Source organism: Diaporthe citri, assembly GCF_014595645.1.
Source record: "Diaporthe citri strain NFHF-8-4 chromosome Unknown scaffold_6, whole genome shotgun sequence".
NCBI lineage: Eukaryota > Fungi > Ascomycota > Sordariomycetes > Diaporthales > Diaporthaceae > Diaporthe > Diaporthe citri.
The window spans coordinates 3846296-3865237 of record NW_025064851.1 but is presented as its reverse complement, the minus strand read 5'-3'; the positions used below and the strand labels follow the sequence as shown (position 1 = coordinate 3865237).

At 56.0% G+C, this 18942-nt stretch overlaps 5 protein-coding genes across 5 annotated transcripts; 1 reads left to right on the top strand and 4 right to left on the bottom strand.

The window, feature by feature from the left end:
- Positions 1-1221: 1221 nt before the first annotated feature.
- INS49_013011 (uncharacterized protein) lies at positions 1222-3729 on the bottom strand (the record flags this gene model as incomplete). The annotated part of the gene is made up of 5 exons (XM_043173713.1): positions 1222-1369; positions 1444-3191; positions 3242-3366; positions 3441-3504; positions 3571-3729. The coding sequence occupies 5 exons, from the start codon at positions 3727-3729 to the stop codon at positions 1222-1224; spliced, it is 2244 nt and encodes a 747-aa protein (XP_043023010.1).
- A 2137-nt stretch (positions 3730-5866) lies between these two features.
- On the bottom strand, positions 5867-8493 carry INS49_013010 (uncharacterized protein; the record flags this gene model as incomplete). The annotated part of the gene is made up of 4 exons (XM_043173712.1): positions 5867-6875; positions 6957-7543; positions 7744-8124; positions 8278-8493. The coding sequence occupies 4 exons, from the start codon at positions 8491-8493 to the stop codon at positions 5867-5869; spliced, it is 2193 nt and encodes a 730-aa protein (XP_043023009.1).
- Positions 8494-11134: 2641 nt separating this feature from the next.
- Positions 11135-12857, top strand: INS49_013009 (uncharacterized protein; the record flags this gene model as incomplete). Its single annotated transcript, XM_043173711.1, has 3 exons — positions 11135-11361; positions 11473-11664; positions 12371-12857. The coding sequence occupies 3 exons, from the start codon at positions 11135-11137 to the stop codon at positions 12855-12857; spliced, it is 906 nt and encodes a 301-aa protein (XP_043023008.1).
- A 628-nt stretch (positions 12858-13485) lies between these two features.
- Positions 13486-14145, bottom strand: INS49_013008 (uncharacterized protein; the record flags this gene model as incomplete). Its single annotated transcript, XM_043173710.1, has 1 exon — positions 13486-14145. One exon carries the CDS (start codon positions 14143-14145, stop codon positions 13486-13488), a length of 660 nt encoding a protein of 219 aa, XP_043023007.1.
- A 697-nt stretch (positions 14146-14842) lies between these two features.
- Positions 14843-16625, bottom strand: INS49_013007 (uncharacterized protein; the record flags this gene model as incomplete). Its single annotated transcript, XM_043173709.1, has 2 exons — positions 14843-14926; positions 14988-16625. The coding sequence occupies 2 exons, from the start codon at positions 16623-16625 to the stop codon at positions 14843-14845; spliced, it is 1722 nt and encodes a 573-aa protein (XP_043023006.1).
- Positions 16626-18942: the final 2317 nt, after the last annotated feature.

The following is an 18942-nucleotide window of genomic DNA, read 5'->3' as shown; positions in this document are numbered from 1 at the left end:
CGTGTTATGTGTATATGTGTGTGAGCGTATGAGTGAGAGTGTGTGTGTACTTGCATTCCAGGCAAAGCTGTGGCGGTAAACAAGGTACTTGCTTGCCTCCTTGGCCCTTCCCGTGCAGACCAAGTGGTGGTTGCTCTCTCGGCTTACACTTGTCTCGGCTGAAAGGGAGCGCTGAGCACGCGGCCATTGGCCGAGTTGCCGAAAACAGCACGCTGGGAATTCGGTAGGTCAGACCCCCAGCTCCTCCCCCCGCATCGCTAGGGGTTGATGTGGCATCCAAGAATGGCATTGGGCCTGATAGGGCGGCTGCTCCTTACTGCCGGGGACCTGGGGAACGTTGAATCATCGTCATGCAGCTCTGGTGGGGTGAACCGACGTTGACGTTGACGTCTGAATGCCGTGGAACCAAGAGCCCTATTTCATCGGCCAGCTGCAACTTTGTCCATTGCTGCTTACCAGCTTAATCGCCCAGAAAAATTCAAAGGGGCCTGGTTAGTCACTGGGCTTTTTCTTCGCAGTCAATTGCATCCGCTCCAAGTGATGCATGCTCGTCGAACAGATAGAGCCCTGTTCCCTTACTCAGGCCAGCGTGACATGTGATACGAGGGTCTGTCGTCATAGCTTTTACTTCGGTACAACCCCTGGCCGCTCTTGAGCCTCCTTACTATGCACGCCTGGCCCGATCCAGGCTGGGACCTCGGTTCTTCGATCAACTCTACAGACGCCTTGTCTCACCTCCGTGACTCGTTCCAGCTGTCACATGCGGAATGTCTAGGAGAGCGTCGCCTGCTTTGAGCCGCCTCTCGGTCAAGTTCCGAACCTAATAATGCACTTGTACAGGTAATGTGGCGTCGGTCGAGATGCTCTTGTTGAAATGGAAGTCTCCATGCTATTTAGGTTATGTTCTAGTGCGACCACCAAGGTTTTGGTCGTCGTCCCGTGTTCACGTTATCTACCGTCCATCCAGTCTTTGATGCTCATCATGTCGTTCCTGTATACCTTCTTTCCCGAGCTGCGCTAAGCCAAGAATGTAGACCATTGACCGCCTTCAACTCGAGTGTGCTCTCCCCCAGTCTATCGATGGTTAAGCACTCTCTACCTCAAATTCCTATGCTTTGCTGACGGTTGCTTTTTTCAAGAATCATGAGCCACCTCCAACACCGAAATCACTGCCCGCCCGCATCTAAGATCTAACTGAACAGCAAGCACGGAAAGACCCGTCTAAGCCATCTCAGAGAGCGCCTTGGCCCGGTTCTCGTCGAGAGCCTTGACGAATGTCTCGTACGGCGTCAATGTACCCAGCGCCCGGCGCATGTGAGCACTCACAATCTGCAGGCCGTAGACGTAGCTGGCGTTGACCCAGCCGAACCTGCAAAATCTCGTTAGCAACGGGCCACGACCAAATGGTAGACAAACAGTCGCTACTGTCTGGGTCTGACTCACCCTTCTTTCGCAACGCCCTTGAAATCCAAGCCCTGGTTTCCATACTCGGCATCAACCCTGTGCGGGTCAATTGGCCTCGTCACATCGTACTTCTCGACCACTACACCGTTGAAGTCCACAAAAGCCTTGGTCATCATGAACAACCACTTGTACGCCAAGCGTTCGGCCTCTTCCGTGAAGCTATAACGATAGAGACCCGTCCAAGCGAGGATCTGCTGCGGTGCCCAGCCGTAGGGGTAGTCCCACTGACGGTTCGGCCGGGCGAGGCTGATTTCACCGCGGCTCTTAAGCGTCCCGGCTAGCAGCCCTCCGTACGCCTCGAACTTGGGGAGCGCCTTGGTCACCATGGCAGCGGCCTGTTTGGGAGATGCAACACCGGCCCAGAGCGCCCAGAATGTTGTGCACGACTCGTAAGTGGCCTGCTCGTGTGTGTCGGTGTTGTAATCAAAGTACATGCCCTCTTCTTCGTTCCACAGGTACTTGTCAATGGCCAACTTGCGGCGCTTGGCCCTGCGGTCCCAGATGGCAGAGGACTCGACCTGGCCGGGAACGAGCGAGCCGACGCAGTACTCCTCAGGAATAGGCAGCTTGTCGTTGAAGATGTTTCGAATGGTGCGGGCAATGTCCGTCTCATACTTGTAGAGCAAAGAATTCAGATCAATGGTCGCAAGATTCGCACAAACCTTCTCGAAACGATAGCTGGTGTCGTGTCCTGACTCTCGCACAGCACGATCATGCATGAAGTACTCGTCCAGTTCTGGCTCGAGTATCTCGCGATTGTTATAAGCGCGAACAAACTCCTTGAACTCCAGGTTATGCTTCTTGCAGTAGGGCTCCAGGACGTGCACGAAGTGATTAGCCTCCGTCTCTGGCGGAACGCCCAGCCCAATAGGCCCGTACCTGGATAGGCCTGAGACGGGGTCGTAACGAGGAGCAGCAATCCAGATGCTATGGTACTCCTTGATGGCAGCTAGTATGGCCGTCCGGAGGAAGTCCAGCGCTCCTGGCTCGTGTCGGATCTTTTCATAGACACGGAGTGCCATGTCGGTCAAGAAAGGCGGCTGTGACCGACCTAGGTAGTAGGACCGGGTGGCATTCAGAATCTTGCCGTAATGTTTGATGCAGAAGCAGAAGTTGATCACCATGGACTTGGCGAGGTGGACCTTGTCGTTAACAAGCAAGCCCAGCGACTCCATGTAGCTGTCCCAGCCATAGAACTCGTTGAAACGGCCGCCAGGCACGACAAACGGCACGCCACGTAGCGTATCCTCGCCGGTCTTGGGATCTTTGATCTTCTCCATCTCAACAGCGAGAAGGCCTGGAGCGTTGTTCAAGTCACGAATAAATTCAGCAGTGATCTCCATCGAGTCTGGCAGCCGGACGACATCCAACCTCAGTTCCGGCCGGTCTTTTGCGACTTTGGTGTAGAACTCAAACTGGTCAGGTTCGCCGAATGGGACGTAGATGCGTGGGCGAGGGTCATCGGTCCAGTCCTTGGGGTCCTTGGCGCAAATGTCGATGGTTGATGCGTCGATTCTCCGCGTCAAGCCGTCCCAGAAATGGTCACGAATAAGGCGGGAAAGTCTGTTGACCGGGTTCTCGTTCAGCCGTGCCTCGTCCAGGATGATCTGCTTGCGGCCGAACTCCTTGGCCAAGGACAGCTCCTGCAGGAGGTTGGACAGCATGTAGGTCCCTCGGATGTCGAATCTGTTGAAGCCATTGGATGCGGCGGTCCGGAGAGAGAGCACCTGCATGGTGTCAGCTTGAGCCAGCAGACGTAGCCGGACGCACAATTTACCTTGGGGCCGTTATCCTCGATTGTGATCTGCATGTTGCCATCTGTGTCCTCCTGTGATTGTAGACTCTCGAGGGTGGCATCGACCGAGATGAGGAACCGGCGGTTCTGCTGGAGGGTAGTCTCGTCTGATCATCGGCTGAACGTTAGCTAGAGCACTCGATGGTATGGGATGGGCAGACGAGTTCTTGATGTTGCGTACCATGGCTTCCCCGGCGGAAAGGCTCCTTCAGGCCCAGTCTCTCCATCTGCTGCATGAGACTATTCTGCATGGTCATTGCTGTGAGTAAATGTCCTTGAACATAGTGGCCAGCGGTCAATTGGAGGCATACCTGGGAGAAGGTGCGAGTCCGGGCCGAGGCCTTTGTGCCCTTGTGGCGGTCAGCTGCGTAATATGTTTTGGCATCGTCGAAGACATCGTAGTCATCAATGGAATCGCTCCGGTTCTGGGGACCGGGCGCCTTGTGCGCGTCCATGCCGGTGCCAGACATTGCCAGCTATCGGGATAGAAGACGTCGGCGTTGGCACAATCGGAGAGGAAGTTGCAGGGGAACTACAGGCGTAGGTAGTTTGTTGTGTAGAGGATAAAACACCGATAGGGCGGACGGAGGAAACAAAGATAGGCTGTGGCGGTCTGGGGTCGTGTGACGGTCGGGACAATGCTCGTACTGGAGGAGCTACGGAGGTGGTGTCACCTCACTGTACGCTCTCGTTCAGGTTAGCGGCAGGAACAGGGTACGGCAGCTGGTGCGAGTGTTGGAAAGGCGAAATTTGTGCTGATGCTGATGATGATGCCGACGCTGGTCCGACTCGAGAATAGCAGGTCAGGCCGCAGATGGCTTGGTCAGCTCGGCAGAGGATGCGACGTGGCCCCCAATGACAAGCTGGAGGAGGAGTGAGGCATGCAGGAAAGCTGGGGCAGGTGGAAGGGGCTATATGGGCAGACTGGGCAGTGAACTGCTTGAGAAGACAGCCTGATGATTGATGAGACAGCAGGGACGACAGCTTTCAGGGTCCAACCACACCTCTCACCAGCGCCCGCGCCCACACCCACGCCCGCCCACGCCCGCCCGCGCCCGACCCGAGCCTCGCTTCCCGAGAGACCAAGCCGGCTAGGCGACGCAGATGCGGATGCAGGGTCTCAACCGTGGGCTTGGTACCGACAGACACACCAAATGGACATGAACTCACCTCCACTACGCGATGCAAGAGCAGGTAGACTGGTCGTGTGTGTGTCTGGCTCTCCTGAGGGAGGTGGTTACACCTGCTCCCTATTGGTGGCGGAGGGATCTCATCGGATCTCGACGAGGGGCAGGGCTAGCAGAGCTGCAGCTTCGCCCAGTTCGAGAGGCGGTTGTTGGTTCGCTTGCTTGCTTGAGATATCGGTGAATCGATCGGTCTGCTTGATGGTAAGAATACAATGTCAGGAGAACTGTAAATGGAAGGTCGAAGAGCAGGAATCAGTATCGGAATCAGAATCAAAAATTAAAGCCCAGACACAGACCGGACAGAATGGACAGAGGACTGATTGTTGGATCGGCGCCCGGAACAGACGTCACCCAGAAGCTGGCGAGCTTGTCGGTCCACACCATCCCGCGCCTGCCAACCTAATTGGGTTCTGGCAGTCGCATCCCCCACCTGCTCCAGCTACGGCCCATTCACAGTTACTTAAGCCAACGTCGAGCTCTCACCCCGTATCCACCGTGACGTACCGATACGGTCGCCGCCCTTACCCATCCTTCAACTTGGCCAGCCATTGTGCCCGTAATCTACCAACAGGATTCGCCCTCGATTACAGATCTTGACGACGGTTGGAAATTTGGAACCCTTCTCGAGGGTTCTTTCCTCCGCTGGAAAGCCAGGACTGCTCGTCCCAATGGCTTTAGCCCTCTTGTCTGGCAAAAAGCCCGGTCGAGGCCACCCACCGGCCCACGGCAGGATTCCTTTGTGACAAGAGCCCAAGAGCCCCAGTCTTCACCACTTACTAGTAGCCAGAGTCTGAGCAGCCTCTATACTAGGCGACATCCCCGTGACCGCATTATTGTAGCACAACCTACGCACTCTTTGGGCTGTAGACTAGCCGGATCTCCGTTTGGGTGCGCCATCTTCTTTGTGCTGCAAAGTTTGCCTACAAGGTTCGGGCACGACCCTGAGCCTCACGACATTAAGCCTTGTCCAGCCTCACCGTAATACCGCGCCCAGGCCGTGAGGGGAACGAAGGGGGAACCACTGCGACTCTGAGGAAGTAGGCCCTCCAGGTCGATGCTAAACCGAAATTAATTTCCCCATCAACAAAGAAAGTCTTACGATTTGGACCCATTCTCGCTCGCAACGAGGCACCGAATGGGCATCCTCAATTGCAGTGCTTGCCTTTTACTTTCAGCAACGGTCCTGACTGACCTCTATCTCTCACCGAGAAAACAAAAGTATTGAAACATTAAGGCTAGCATACCCAAATTCATTGTCATTAATCTAACACCTATACGTGAAATTCTGCGCGCACTAGCAATACTCCGCGCAATGCCTCTTCGGTACAATTTCAGTGAACCCATGACATGCAGATTGGACCTTAAGTTCCACACATCTACTTACCGACACCACAACTCCAAGCAAACATACCATTCCCGCTTACCAGCTCAACATTATCAGGGCCGGGTTCAGCACGATCGGCAGCAGGAAGTGGCACCCCACCAGCATCGCGAACGGAAATATCGACGCAAAGTCCCGGATCTGCCACTGGTACGGCACGACCCAGTAGCCGAGCAGGATCGCGAGCGTGCTGGCCAGGCAGAAGAGGAACGTGCCCTTGAACTTCTTGAGGACATTACCCAGCTCCTCGTGGAAGCTGACGTCGCGCAGCTCCTTGGACGTCGCGCCCCAATTCATCTCGATCTCGAAAAAGTGGCTCAGGATCGCCTGCGACACGTGCAGCGAGACTCCCCCCAGGTAGATGGTGAGCATCGGGATCCACTTGGCGTTGTTCAGGTAGTTGCCGACAAGCGAGCCCTTCTCAAGCCGGTACCGAAGCACCGCCAGCGACAGGTTTCCCAGCCCCGTGAAAACCATGATGACGCTGAATAGGATGGAGAAAGAGTCGGCGTAGTACTTCTCGTATAGCCCGAAACCCCAACCCGTCAGGAGGTAGTTTGTCACCGTGAGCAGCCACGCCGACCCGATGGCGTAGTACGTCCCGATGTAAGAGCAGATGGTGATCTTCTTCGGGAGGGGTATTTGGCGCGCCGTGACGAATTGCCTGAAGAGCGGCGTGAACGGGCTTCGCGTGAGCCAGTACCGGAAGGGATGGAAGAGCAGCTCGTTGCACCCATATGCGTACTTTTCCCAACGGGCGAGCTCATCGTAGACTGTCAGGGACACGCCTTCTTTGAATCCATCGCCTGTGTAAGCGGCGTACCGAAGGGAATAGCCAGCACACTGTAGTCTTAGAGACATGTCGAAATCTTCAGACACGTGGGATTCAGACCAGTACTTCTCGTATCCGTCTTCGTCTTCGAAGGCGGCTGCGGTTTGTATGGCTGACCAGCGCATGAGAGCATTGTGGCCGACAAAGGGGCACACATCACCCGTTGAGACGGCATAGGTTATAGCTGTGTAGATGAGGTTCGTGAACCACGTAATTCTGAGGAGCATCAGTTAGCATTGCGTCTGCCAGCGAAAAGGTCCTGGGGGGTGGGGTGGTGCTGTTTAACGTGCTACTTACCCTCGTTCGAAAAATGAGGTTGTGACATTCAAAACTCCAGACGTGAACTGAAGGACTGCCACTTGTGGCGACTGCTCCATCTCACTGACCCCATTTAGGAAACATTCCTTGGGTACTCGCGTGTCGCAGTCAATCAAGAGGATGTAGTCACCCATGCGAATATTACCTTCCGCCCACGTCCTCCCCTTGTCCTCTTCGAGAACCGCCGCAAGAGCGTTTTGATACTCGTGTTGTTCTTCCAGGTCAGTCCAATCCTCGTCCCGGGAGACATGGTGCAGCTTCTCCTCAACCCTTCTGGATACACTCATTGCATAGTTCATGTTGGACGCTTTCTTGAACTTTCCACGACGCACGAATGGGCGCTCGCCGTAAGGATCGTGCCTTGGCCTTGCTACCCAGCCAATCTGGTGCTCGTCATAGAAGTCCCGACGTTCCTGTGCATCCTCCTCGCTGAGAAGCTGCATACCGTCATCATTCACGAAGATGTTGGCGGTTCCACCCTGCATCTCATAGTGCGAGATAGCAGTCTTGACGGACATGACTGTGGGTCGGATGACAGCTTTCGTGCCTTCTTTGTACACCGGCATCTGGATCGTAACATGAGGGAGACAGTCCCTTCGGTCCAGCTTCTTGGGTGCTTTCCCGGAGTAGTACTTCGAGTTACTTTTCATCGGGCTGGTGGGGCCTATCATTTGGATAATGTTGCCACAGACCGCTTGGAAGAAGAACTAGGCATCGTTCATTAGTCCAAAAAGTAGACGTGACACACAGGTGAGGTCTCACGTACCATGCTGAAGAATAGTTGCACGGGCGCGAGAAGAAGAAGCGCCAGCCGGAGAAAGTTCTTGTCCACCTTGCACTCCATGGCCAGGCGCCTCCAGCCGAAGCCCATGCATGTGACAGCGAGGCAGACCGTGAAAGCCACGATGATAGAGCTCACGAACATGACCGGCCGCTCTTCTTGCCCTGCCGTTCCTGCCTCCAATGTTCCGGGGTCCACAGCCTCGACTCCTTCATCTGCTAGTGCCTTCGGATCTTCTTTCCCATCCTCTTCGGCTTGTTCTTCTCTGTTAACCCAGATCATCTTAACGAACCTTGCCTCCAAGTCCTCAGCTCGCTGCAGCAGATGCTCTGGATCATCGTCCCACACCACGAGGATCATCAAATCCTCCAAAAAAGCAGCAAAATGATGAATCTGACATCGCGGTAAGTCCGACATGGTCTTCAACACCTGCACCTGCAAGCCGTTCGGCATAGGAACGTGATTCAGCTCCACGTATGCTGTGCTTTCCAAGATAGTTCTCGTGACTGGCGTACTCACTGTCATCGCACAGCATACGTTCATCTTCTTGACGTTGTCAAGTAGGCCGTTCTCGAAGATTGACAGCTGTGGAGGACAACATGAGTACTTTCCTCGCTTCTCTTTGAGTACGATGCCCTGCCACAAGTCGAGGGCTGAGACGTAGGATTTTGTGAGAGCCTGCTGGTAAAGGTAATTTACCATCACGTCGCTGCGGATGCACTTCAAGGATTCCATTGCCTCCTTGCGCTCTTTCGTCGACGAGATACTAGACGCCTTGGTTCTGCCAGACGCAGAAGACTTCTGTCCAACGGTGGACGGGTTTGAGGAGGTGACGGTCGAGCCCGTACTGGAACCACCGCTGTCTATCTCTCGGCCCGTTGTCGTGACTGGAGGGCCATTTTGGAAGGCCCATCGGCTTGCATCTGCGTGAGGGGTACGTCTCGTGGATGTCGATTTGAGCCCCAAGTTCGGTGTATGAGGGGCGCCATGCGGTGTGGGAGATGCTGAGTTGGTGACGTTAGGTAGCTTCGCTTGGGATGCTGAGCCATGCTGCGAGTCTCGCTGGACCACTGAAGGTGAAAAAGACCGTGTGGGAGCCTTCCCTGATCTTTTGGTCCCAGGTTGTTCGTGCCTTGAAGGTGAAGCTTTTGCAATGCTTGTCGCCCCACGGCGTGGGTTCCGACTCGGCAGTACCGGAACTCGAGGCGCAGCGTCTGAGACTGGGCCTTGTTGATTGGGCTGTGCTGCCCATGAGGGGGTGCCTGATGCCTTGCCAGTAGAGTCAACCGAAACTGGACGAGATGCAGATCCAGGCAACGCCGGGACCAGATTGAGCACCGAGTTCGTTCCCGCATTCATAAAGCTAGATTGCTTTCCGTTCGAGTCCGGCCTAGATGCTGTACCGTCGGTTCTTAGTGACGAACGATGCGGACTCCGATGCGGAATGGCCGGCGGTCTTCCAACAGGCAAATCCGTGGTATCGTCATTGCTGCTTGACTGTTCCGTGCGCATGGAGCCTCTCAAGTCCTGTAATGGAATGCTGCTGGTGCTTCGATGATTTTTGTTAGGATCATGTACCAACGGGTTTGATCTCCGTGTTGACAGAGCCTTTGGCGACGAAGAACCGGCTGGGGCATGTGTCGACCATTCTCCTGCAGCGGGCGTGCCGGGAATACGGGACGGTCCTGCCTCTGGCGAGTACAAACTGGGACGGCGAGCACGCTGTTGCGCATCTCTGAGACGAACCTGACCAGGATATTGCGGCAGAGTGATCTGTCTCGAGTCCATGTCCTCGGAAGACGAAGCGATCTCGAGGTTAGCTTTTTGGGTGCGGCGAGAAGGAAGCGGACGCGACTCCTGCGCCAGATCATCGACTCGTTCGACCCATTGCGCAACCCGATTGTCTTCTCCGTCGAGCCCTTCCTGTGAGCTTCTATGCAATCTCTCGCGTGTATGCTGCGCCTGTGGCCGTGTAGAAGCTGGACGATCAGACATATTGTGCAAGAAGAACGATGATGTGGCTCAGGAGGATGTCGAAGAGGTATGTAGAGCTGATCGATCGGGCCCTCCTTCAGCATGATGAGAGTAAGAGAAACGAAACAGAATGTGAAATTTAGATTTGAGCTCCATGTTCCGGTTCGTGTCCCTCGGAGCTTCCAAACCTGACCGGCACATGGTAGTCTTGACGCTAGAGGAGAACGTCTGTATGCTGGAACCTCTCCGGCCCCCACAACACAAGTGACACTGGTCACTAGGCCATTATATCTTTTCTCTGGGCAATGAACTTGACTTTCATTTCATAGCTGCGTGCTATCAAATCCAAGATCCACTGTTGGCGCGGAATGAGCAGCCATCCTGCAGACATATGACCTCTAGTCGGTGCATTACCAGTCACTAGACGGTAAACCAACGAGACGATGCAAGGCCCACAGCCAGGAACCGGTCGAGGAATGGTTCTGAGTAAGGAGCGTCGTCAGGCACCGACACAACAAAGCCTCCGGTTACCATGACGGCGGTTGTAAGCACTCGATGCATCGCTGTGGCCTTGTCGATGTCAGCTAGCCGCAAGAAATCGGAATGCACCAATGTTGGCTCATCGTCTCCAACAGCCTTCTCCTCTACCCGACCAAGAGTCCCACGCAGCAGTAGTGCCACTTGCAATGAGCACTGCGGATAGTTAGCCGTAGAGTCGAAATCGAGGTTCGAATTTGCCTGGTATTGCCCAGGCCGGTCCAGTTCCAGCTGCAGTTCCGGCTCCTAGGCAGCTCCCACCTGGAGATAATCGCGAAGAAGTGTCCACCTTGAAAGGATCCGGGGCCTCGCTGAAGAAGTCCCAGAGGCAGCTCTGCTTCTTTCAATCTCACGAGTCGGCGTCGGTTTGCTGCCGGTGGCATGCAGCCGTGCCGTGCCGATTTTTTGATATCTCGATAGAGAGAGACTGTCAAGACAGTCGAGCCTAGGGGTCCAGCCGGCTGCCGGAGGGTGGTAGTAGAGTGATGGGGGGGGGGGGTCCTTCCAAGGCTTGGGCCGCAAAGTATCCCGGTACCTTGGGTCCTTGCTGCACATGTCTTAGACTGGCAGGTGGGGTCCGGCGGGCGGCAGTGCCCCTTGACCCCTCCAGGTCAGTCGTCAAGGATGCCTCTCCCAGATCCCTCCGAGATCGATCTCGTACCTATGCGGTCTATTAGTCCAGTCTACCTGTATTCAGCTACCGGACTGCATAGACTAGATATCTCACTTCCCTACCTGCCTCTCCCCCCTCTCCTTCTCTTTCGAGTGTTGCTTCCATGGTTTCTTAGCTCTATCTTCGTTTTGCCCTTCTCTCTACCTGTACTTCTTACTGGTTATTTCTCTTTGGACACATGTTAAAGCCACAATGGCCGTCTTTGTGGATCTTGAAGACGATGACGTCGAGCCACTTGAACAGGGCCACGGCCTGAATAAGCCCGTGTGGAACGGCACCGCGCCGCCGGACTGCTCGGTCGTCCACGGGCACAAGGAGCAGGACGGCGCTCCTCCAGGCCCGGACGATCGCGAGGAGGCGACTCACGAGCCCGCTGTCGCAGAGGTACACCCGATGACAGTGGCTTTGGGATGCTATCCGTAGGCGAACCACCAAACCTTTTGGCCCCTTTGGTCTTCTGTCTTCTCAACCCCGACCTCTCTCCGGGCCCTTTGTGCCTGGGGAAGAGCCCAACTGACTGGAGACTCCAGTATTGTCATGGCCGTGGCTGCTCACCTTGACCTCAACGATCTCGATAGCCTGTCGCGCACTTGTCGGGGCGTCCACGACTCCCTCCTGCAGTACCGCTCCATCCTCCTCAAGTCGACCGTTCACTGCGTCAACGAGGAGCTGCCTGTCGACCCCGAATCTACGCTGCGATACCGCGCCAGGGCCGGCAACTGGTACTATATGGAAGATACATCAAGGAGCAGCTATTACAACGGCAAGGCTGGGAGCTGTGCTCGGGACATGGTTTCCCAGTGTCGCAAATGTAGCACGGTTGTGTGTAGGGTGAGCTTTGTCTCCCGAATGCCGCCCAGCTCTGCGGGCTCGCAACTGACAAGATCTCCGACCGCCAGAATTGTGCTATCAAACCACCAGCCCCTGCCGTTATGCGCGACAGACATCGCCGCCTCTGTCTCTCCTGCCAGAAGGCACCCGTCGGCCGCCTTGTGAAGCCACAGCTAAGCCCGGATATCCCAGCCGCCTCCGACCTGGTGCAACGCGCGATATGTACATGTGAGACGGCCGGAGTATGGCTCTGCCAGCCGTGCGGTCGCGGGATCAGAGGCGCGGACTCCGAGTATCGCGGGTGAGAGGAATCCGTCTTTTTTCTCTTTTGAGTTTCTCTTCCCCTGTCCACAGCAGGAGGCACGTCACAAGGGACCCACAACCGCTGACGCGGACCCAGGATCTGGAAATGGCGGTCCCAGTACGGGGAAGTCTTAGGCGGACTCGGCACCGGTATCGGGGGCAAGTACACCTATGCGAGAGCAATTTTTGATTGAACTTGCTCTTCATTTTCCAAAGGGGGAGGAATCTACTGACAAGAATCCTAGATGCAGATCGGGGTGTGGAGTGCTGCAGGAAAAACGAGTGTTGCAACAGCAAGTACATTGAGCACGAGACCGACTGCGACGCCGCAGACGCCCGCGAGGCAGAGGACCTCCTGGCTCAGGGCCATTCTGCCGGCACGTCACCGACCACCCTGAGCCTGTACAGTGGAGCACATTCATGGAGCAGTAGCCATAGCAACCTGAGCCTCCACAGCAATTCTTCCTCGCCGGGTCTTCTGGACCCTGGCTCAACATCCGCGACGAGGACACCTTCCCCGGCCTTGGGACCCGGCTATGCTAGGCACGAGGTGGAAGGCATAGGGAATAAGATCAAATCGGTCAAGATAACCATGGTGAGAGTCGGCGGCGGCGTGCCTGAGTGGGAGGACGAGAAGGTATCGGGCCAGAGCCTGCGCCGTGAGGTAAACGGCCAGGCCCGGAGTTGGTGCGGTTGGTGTGCAAGGGTGATTCCAAGCAAGAAGGATTCCGAAATGGACCAGAAGCCTCAGGTTTCCAAGGACGGAACGGCTTCTGCATAGAGGTCGTTTGATACCTCAAGGGACGGCGTCAGAGTAATAGCCCTATTAAATACGTTTAGCCTCGCAGAATAGTCGAGAGCCTGTTTTAGGATGACTAGGCCCCAGTACATGGGAAGAACAGCGAATCAAATTGTTTGATCATCCATTTTGGTCTCCCGGAGTCTGACCTAAATATGTCTGAGGTTGGCGTGAAGCTTGAGATGGTATTTGGAGGTTGTTTAAATGTACAGAACAGAGCTCTCCAGACTTTGGTCAGCCGAGCTTGCCATCCATTCGGCGATTGCCTGCCAGTGTCCAGGCCTGTCTCTGCGGCCTGTCTTCTATTGTTCTCCCAGATTTTACAGTACGAATCGTACACTAAGGTACATCCCGTGGTCGCCCCTCGTCGCCCAAAGCTGCCTTCGCTGGGGGTGGTGTCGCTTCGTCCCACTAACCTCACAAGAGGGCCGACTCAAGTTAGAGCCAGCTGAACGGTTCTCCAGGGCGGACGGTCAGGCGCAGCTCAACAATCTGTATCGAGAGCTCTGTCCCCAGAGTTCCACAGGGCAGGATACGCCACCTTCGTACCTTTGAGGCATCGCATCCAGCATCCTCGCGTGGCCGTATGAGGCCACAAACCGAAGACACCCTATATCTCTCCCCGGTAAAGCATCTGCGTCCTCCGGTGGCGGTCCTCCTTCGCCTTGGCGCGTATGGGCCCCCACCGCTGGCGGATGAGCTCCATCTTCTGCCTCTCGAACTCGAGCTTCTCCTTGGGCGCCTGGCAGCACATCATGACGAAGATGTGCGGGATCGCGTACTTGTCCGACAGCGCCCTCACGTCCCACTTGTGCGGGTCTTCCTCCCGCAGCCGCCGCATCTCCTCCACCTCGGACTTGGTGATGGGGCCCCGGGCGTCGAAGGCCGGGTTGGGCTTGTGCAGCCCCCGCACCGATGGGAGGTCTGCGGTGGTGGTGGTGGTCTCTGCGCCTCCCGTGGTGGTGGGCGGCGCGAAGTGTGACTCGAAGATCTTGGCCAGGTTCGCGCGCCGCCGGGGGTCGGTCTTGGGCAGGAACTTGAAGGGTGTGTGGTATACGGACGGGGCGCTCGCGGGCGGGTTGAAGATGATGTGGTCTTGTTGCTGGCGCGAGTCGGAGGCGAGGAAGGAGGGGTGTGGAGCGATGTTAAGAGAGCGCCTCGTCCGTGACGCGGTGGCTTTCGAGCGTATTTGCTGTCTGAGGGCGTGTCTTGTGCTGGAGACACAGCTTCGTGTCGCTGGTCGAAGGAGGGTTTGTGCTGGGGCCTCCATCATGAGGTTTGGAGGCTGGGTCGTAGCCTCAAAAGGAAGGGCGAGGGGAGGTAGTGAGATCTTGGAGTCCAGGCGATTGGGATCGATCAATTATACAGCCCAATTTGTATGTCGTTAACTGTCCACCAGTTATTGTCGTCCCAATCGCGATGGCTACCGATCGGAGAGGCTCGACTTGAGCTCTTCGCGGTCGAGGAAAAAAGTTCCCTGGCTGCACAAGGTCGGCATGGCTTACCTCAGCAGAAAGGTGGGTCCCATCCTGGAGCTCTGACCAATGGTACGCAAGCAGGCACACGACACATCAATTACATAGGAGACTCCAAGCTCAGTGAGGACGATAACAGCAGATGCTTCTATTTCGTGCTTGTGGATCTGTTGATTCACTCTTGCTCATAATATCTCAGCAGTACGGATATGAGTTTGACAATCTGCTGAAGCTCTTGCCAGCAATCATTTACTCGCCTTCACCCACCCGCAGTACGCTAATCAAAAGCGCAGATTCCCGAGGTCTCGGCTGCGTCGGGACGGCACGGTGATAGCAGCTCGGGACTGGACTATAGGCCAGAAAATAAACTCATAGAATCATCACGAATGCTGTCTCATATATTCTATCATGACACTGGCTTATATACTGTCCCTGCCGCCAGCTTAACCAGCTGTGTCTCGTTGGCTGGCCCCTTGTAGGTCTCGTCATCATCTAGATTCTCGAACCAAATGGTTTACGGTCCCCAACTTCTGCTTTAGCCTGGTCTCTAAGAATCTTTCTGAGGATCTTGCCCGACTGTGGCCATACCCGGTTAGAACAGTTTGTCCAGTGTAGCATGTGAGGATGTTCAACTTACCGGATTCTTCGGAATCGCCTCCACGAATACCACTCCGCCCTTGAGGCGCTTGTACCTGGTCACCTTCTCTGCCATCCACTCCGCAATCTCCTTCTCCGTCGCCTTTGCTCCCTGGCTCTTCTGGATGTAAGCCCGCGGCACCTCTTCTCCGTCGATGGTCACGCCGATGACGCCGACATCCGCGACGGCCGGGTGCTCGAGAAGCAGCCCTTCGAGCTCGGCCGGGGCCACCTGGTTCCCCTTGACCTTGATGAGCTCCTTGATCCTGTCGACGATGTGCCATATCGTCCCCGTGCGGTACTCCTCGCAGTGCGCAATATCGCCGGTTCGCAGCCACCGCGTGCCGTCGGGATCGGTCACAACCGTCTCGCGGGTTGCTTCCGGCTTGCGCCAGTACCCTCTCAGCAGGGTTGGCCCGCTCACCCAGATCTCGCCTGGCTTGTTGGCCTCCAGGATCTCTGTCTTCCCGTCCAGCTCCATGATCTTTGCGGACATGTTGGGGTAGAGTTCTCCCACGCCAGCACGCGCATCTACTCTACTATCCCAGGCTAGGGTCGTGCAAGTTGTCTCCGTCATGCCCCAGCCTTGGCTGATGACGACTTCGTTTTTGGTGAACAAGCTCTGACATTCCGTCATGACTTCATGAGACAGTGGCGCAGCGCCAGACCCGACAGTCTCGACGCTGCTCAGATCGAACTGGCGGCTGGCAGGATGCTTCGCAAGAGCCACAATGATTGGCGGCACGCAGGTCAAGGTGGTGATGCGATACTTCTGTATGTACTGTAACATCTTCATGAAGTCGAATTGAGACATGACATAGATTGGCGTGCCTTGACGAGCGTAGTTTGCGACAAAATAGGTTTGGCCGTATGCATGGTACATCGGAAGGAATGCGAGTGCCCGAGCCCTGTCTCTCTTGACGTCGTGCTCCGGGTCCAGCTTTGCCACGAACAGGACCTGTGTGCAGTTGGCAACGTATGAGCGGTGCGAGATCTCGACTCCCTTGGGCACGCCGGTCGTCCCGCTGCTATAGTTTAGACAGCAAGTTGTGCTGGCCGCATCTGAGGGCTCGACCCAGTCCCAGCTCTCGGCCTGCGCCTTGCCGGCCTGTATGAGCTCGGTCCAGTGCCTCGCTCCTTTTTGCCGGCCATTCACTCCGGGTGTGGGTTTCTCAAGCCGAGCATCAGTCTCTGCATCGAAGATAAACACACGGTCCTTCGACAAGCCTGCTTCCTCCGCAGCTTGCAATGCGATGTCCAGGCTGCCTTTCGCGGCAAACATGAACGTGGCACCGCTGTCGCGAAGCTGATACGCAACCTCACGCGCAACAAAAGTCGGATTGGCACCCGTGAATATACCACCGGCCATAAGGACGCCAAGAAACACGGACGGGAAGTACAGATTGTTCCCGGAGAAGACGAGCACCCTGTCGCCGGGCTTCAGGCCGGCCTGCTGCAGCCCCAGGCCGACACGCTTGGCCAGTAGTCGATACTCGGTGAAGGTCAAGAAATGGGTGTCTGGGCGTTCAGCATCGATGATGGTCTTCCGGTCCGGAAGGGGACCCTTTGACGAGCCAAAGATCCATTGCTGCAAAGAACTGTTGTCGATCGGGATGTTCCAGCGAGATTTGATCACCATTTTTGCCAAGATTCCAGGACAACAGGCCGGGCAGAAGTGAAGAGGAAAAAAGGCGACAACCGGGGGGGGGGGGACGACTTCGCACGCGTATAAGAAATGCCCGAGGATAAGGTGTCAAAAGCAGCAGTGACGTCCCAGAGATGAGATGAGTAGCCTTGTACCAGCGGAGGAGGGGGAAAGGAGATAACGACCTGGGTATGGGAAGTGACCTCAGTCGAGATGTCCCGAGGCATCTGTTAGCCTACCAGGACGGAGGACCGGGGGAACAGCATCCTTCTGTATCCCGGTCTGGTACCGCGTCCTACGACTAGGGAGATACCTCTGTTGCAGCCACGGTGACTTCACCAGGCCGCCCTCACCCTTGAATAATTGTGGGCGGGGGTGACGAAACGCCTCGCTGGGGCCATCACAGCCATCGAACACGCACCGGCAGGCGCATCGGATGAGGCTCCCTTCTCAACAAAAGTCACCCTCGGAACGAACCCCCGCCGAGAAGCCCTGGGAATGGACGCCCGCGGCAACTTGAAAGACATCGACGAAAAAGAAGGTTGCTGCCGAATGGGGGCCTCGTCCCCAGAATCCTCCCATGGTTTCCCCGCGTCAAGCAGGGATGGCCCACGGCTGCCGAGCGAGTCAACCCCCACCCCGCAGTGCAGCGCTCGTCTTGCGGGCCCGAGGTTGACGAGATCATTGCTCAACCGGGACACTGCCGAGGTACAGCACGAAGGAGCACTTGTACTCGCGTACTAATAAGAAGCCGGGACGACGAGCCGCTTGAAGTTTCCGACTCGTTGTGCTGTTTTTAGTCGGATGGCTTATTAGCTTGCCCGAGAAGACTTCCCATTTATCGAGGCTGACTGAGGGGGCTTAGGTACTGTACTTATGTGCTGATGGGCTTGAGTACCGCATGCCCAAGTGGTGTACCCATCTCCATCCGCGGCACAGGGATCCGAGGGAGGTGAGCTGGTTTCCGAGCTACCTCGTGTCGGTATCGCACCCGGTTTTGCTTCAGGTTACCTACTGTGGATGGGGAGAAAATCGTCAACACTTTCTGGGCTCCAATCCGAGCCTTTTTCAGATATTGATCGATCTGCATTGGATCGGTCGGAGAAAAAAAGCAGGTGTCACAAATGCCCAAGTCTTTGTCTTTCTTTCCCTTAAGCGAGGCTTGAATCCGCAGCGGACAACTTGGCAGGTAGTGACTTGCTGCCGAAGTCCAGTCGCACGCCAGGGCAGGGAAAGAAAGGCCAGCCCGGCCTCGTCTAAATTCTTTCCTTGGGTGTGGTGAAGAATCGTGTGACGTTACGAGTGGTGGCCACGGTCCCCCGAACGCTCACACACCCGTGAAGAGGGCTTGACCTTGAGACAATGCGGCTACCCGAGCGCCGTTTGTTTGGATGGACGGCGAACCGTCAGCACCTAAATTTGAGGCTGAGGAGGCTAGGAACAAACGTGAGCCGATTACCGTCCTCTCGGATTCCCCAGGTCAGGTCAGCTCCTCTTGCTCGCTACGACCGCGAGACCTGTCGGCTTACCTCCGAGCAGTGTTTTAGGTGCTCAAGGGACCAGTAGAAAGCTCGGGTGCACACCACGGCACGTGTTGATGGCACTGCTGATTGAGCTTCGTCTGGGCTTCCAGCAATTGGGTCTAATCACAATGTTGGACGACCATACGGAGCAAGGAGGATTGGCATCGAGCGAGTAACCGCCCCGACCGTGGACCAGGATGGCTTTGACAAGGCAATAGTTGACGCCGCCGCGCTGCAAGTTTCCGTAGCACTCGGCTAAAGAGTCCGTTCGATAGCACAGAAAAGAAGCACTCGTGCGACGTGGGCTACTACGGGGCAGAAGGGGGCTCAGCCGCCTTTTCGCTTGCGACCCATGTCCGGCAGGCTCGCCGTTTTGCGACTCACGAGAACTTCAATTTTCCAACTCTTGTTGACCTTTGACAAAGCACTATCTCGACGCGTCTGCTTCCACTCACTGCTGCATGAATTGACACTGAGTCACTCCACAGCTCGGCCGGCTCAAACTATCGCCGAGCCGTTCATGGCCTCGAGCTCGGGGGCCTCGGCGAGCGCTTGCTTAAGGATCGCACGTACGATTGGACTTCTAGATACGCCTTGTCCGAGCTGACCATTCCGAAGCAGTCGGCCTAGCGCATGCCTTATTGCCGATCAGCTGCTGCAGCGGAGATACTGACATCCAATCGAGCAGTTCTTTTCTCCGTCATCTCCGCCAAGCGGAGATAGCTTTCGATACAGTTTACTGTTCCCCTGGTCCTGTTCCACCAGCAACAGCCATCCGCCACTAGGTG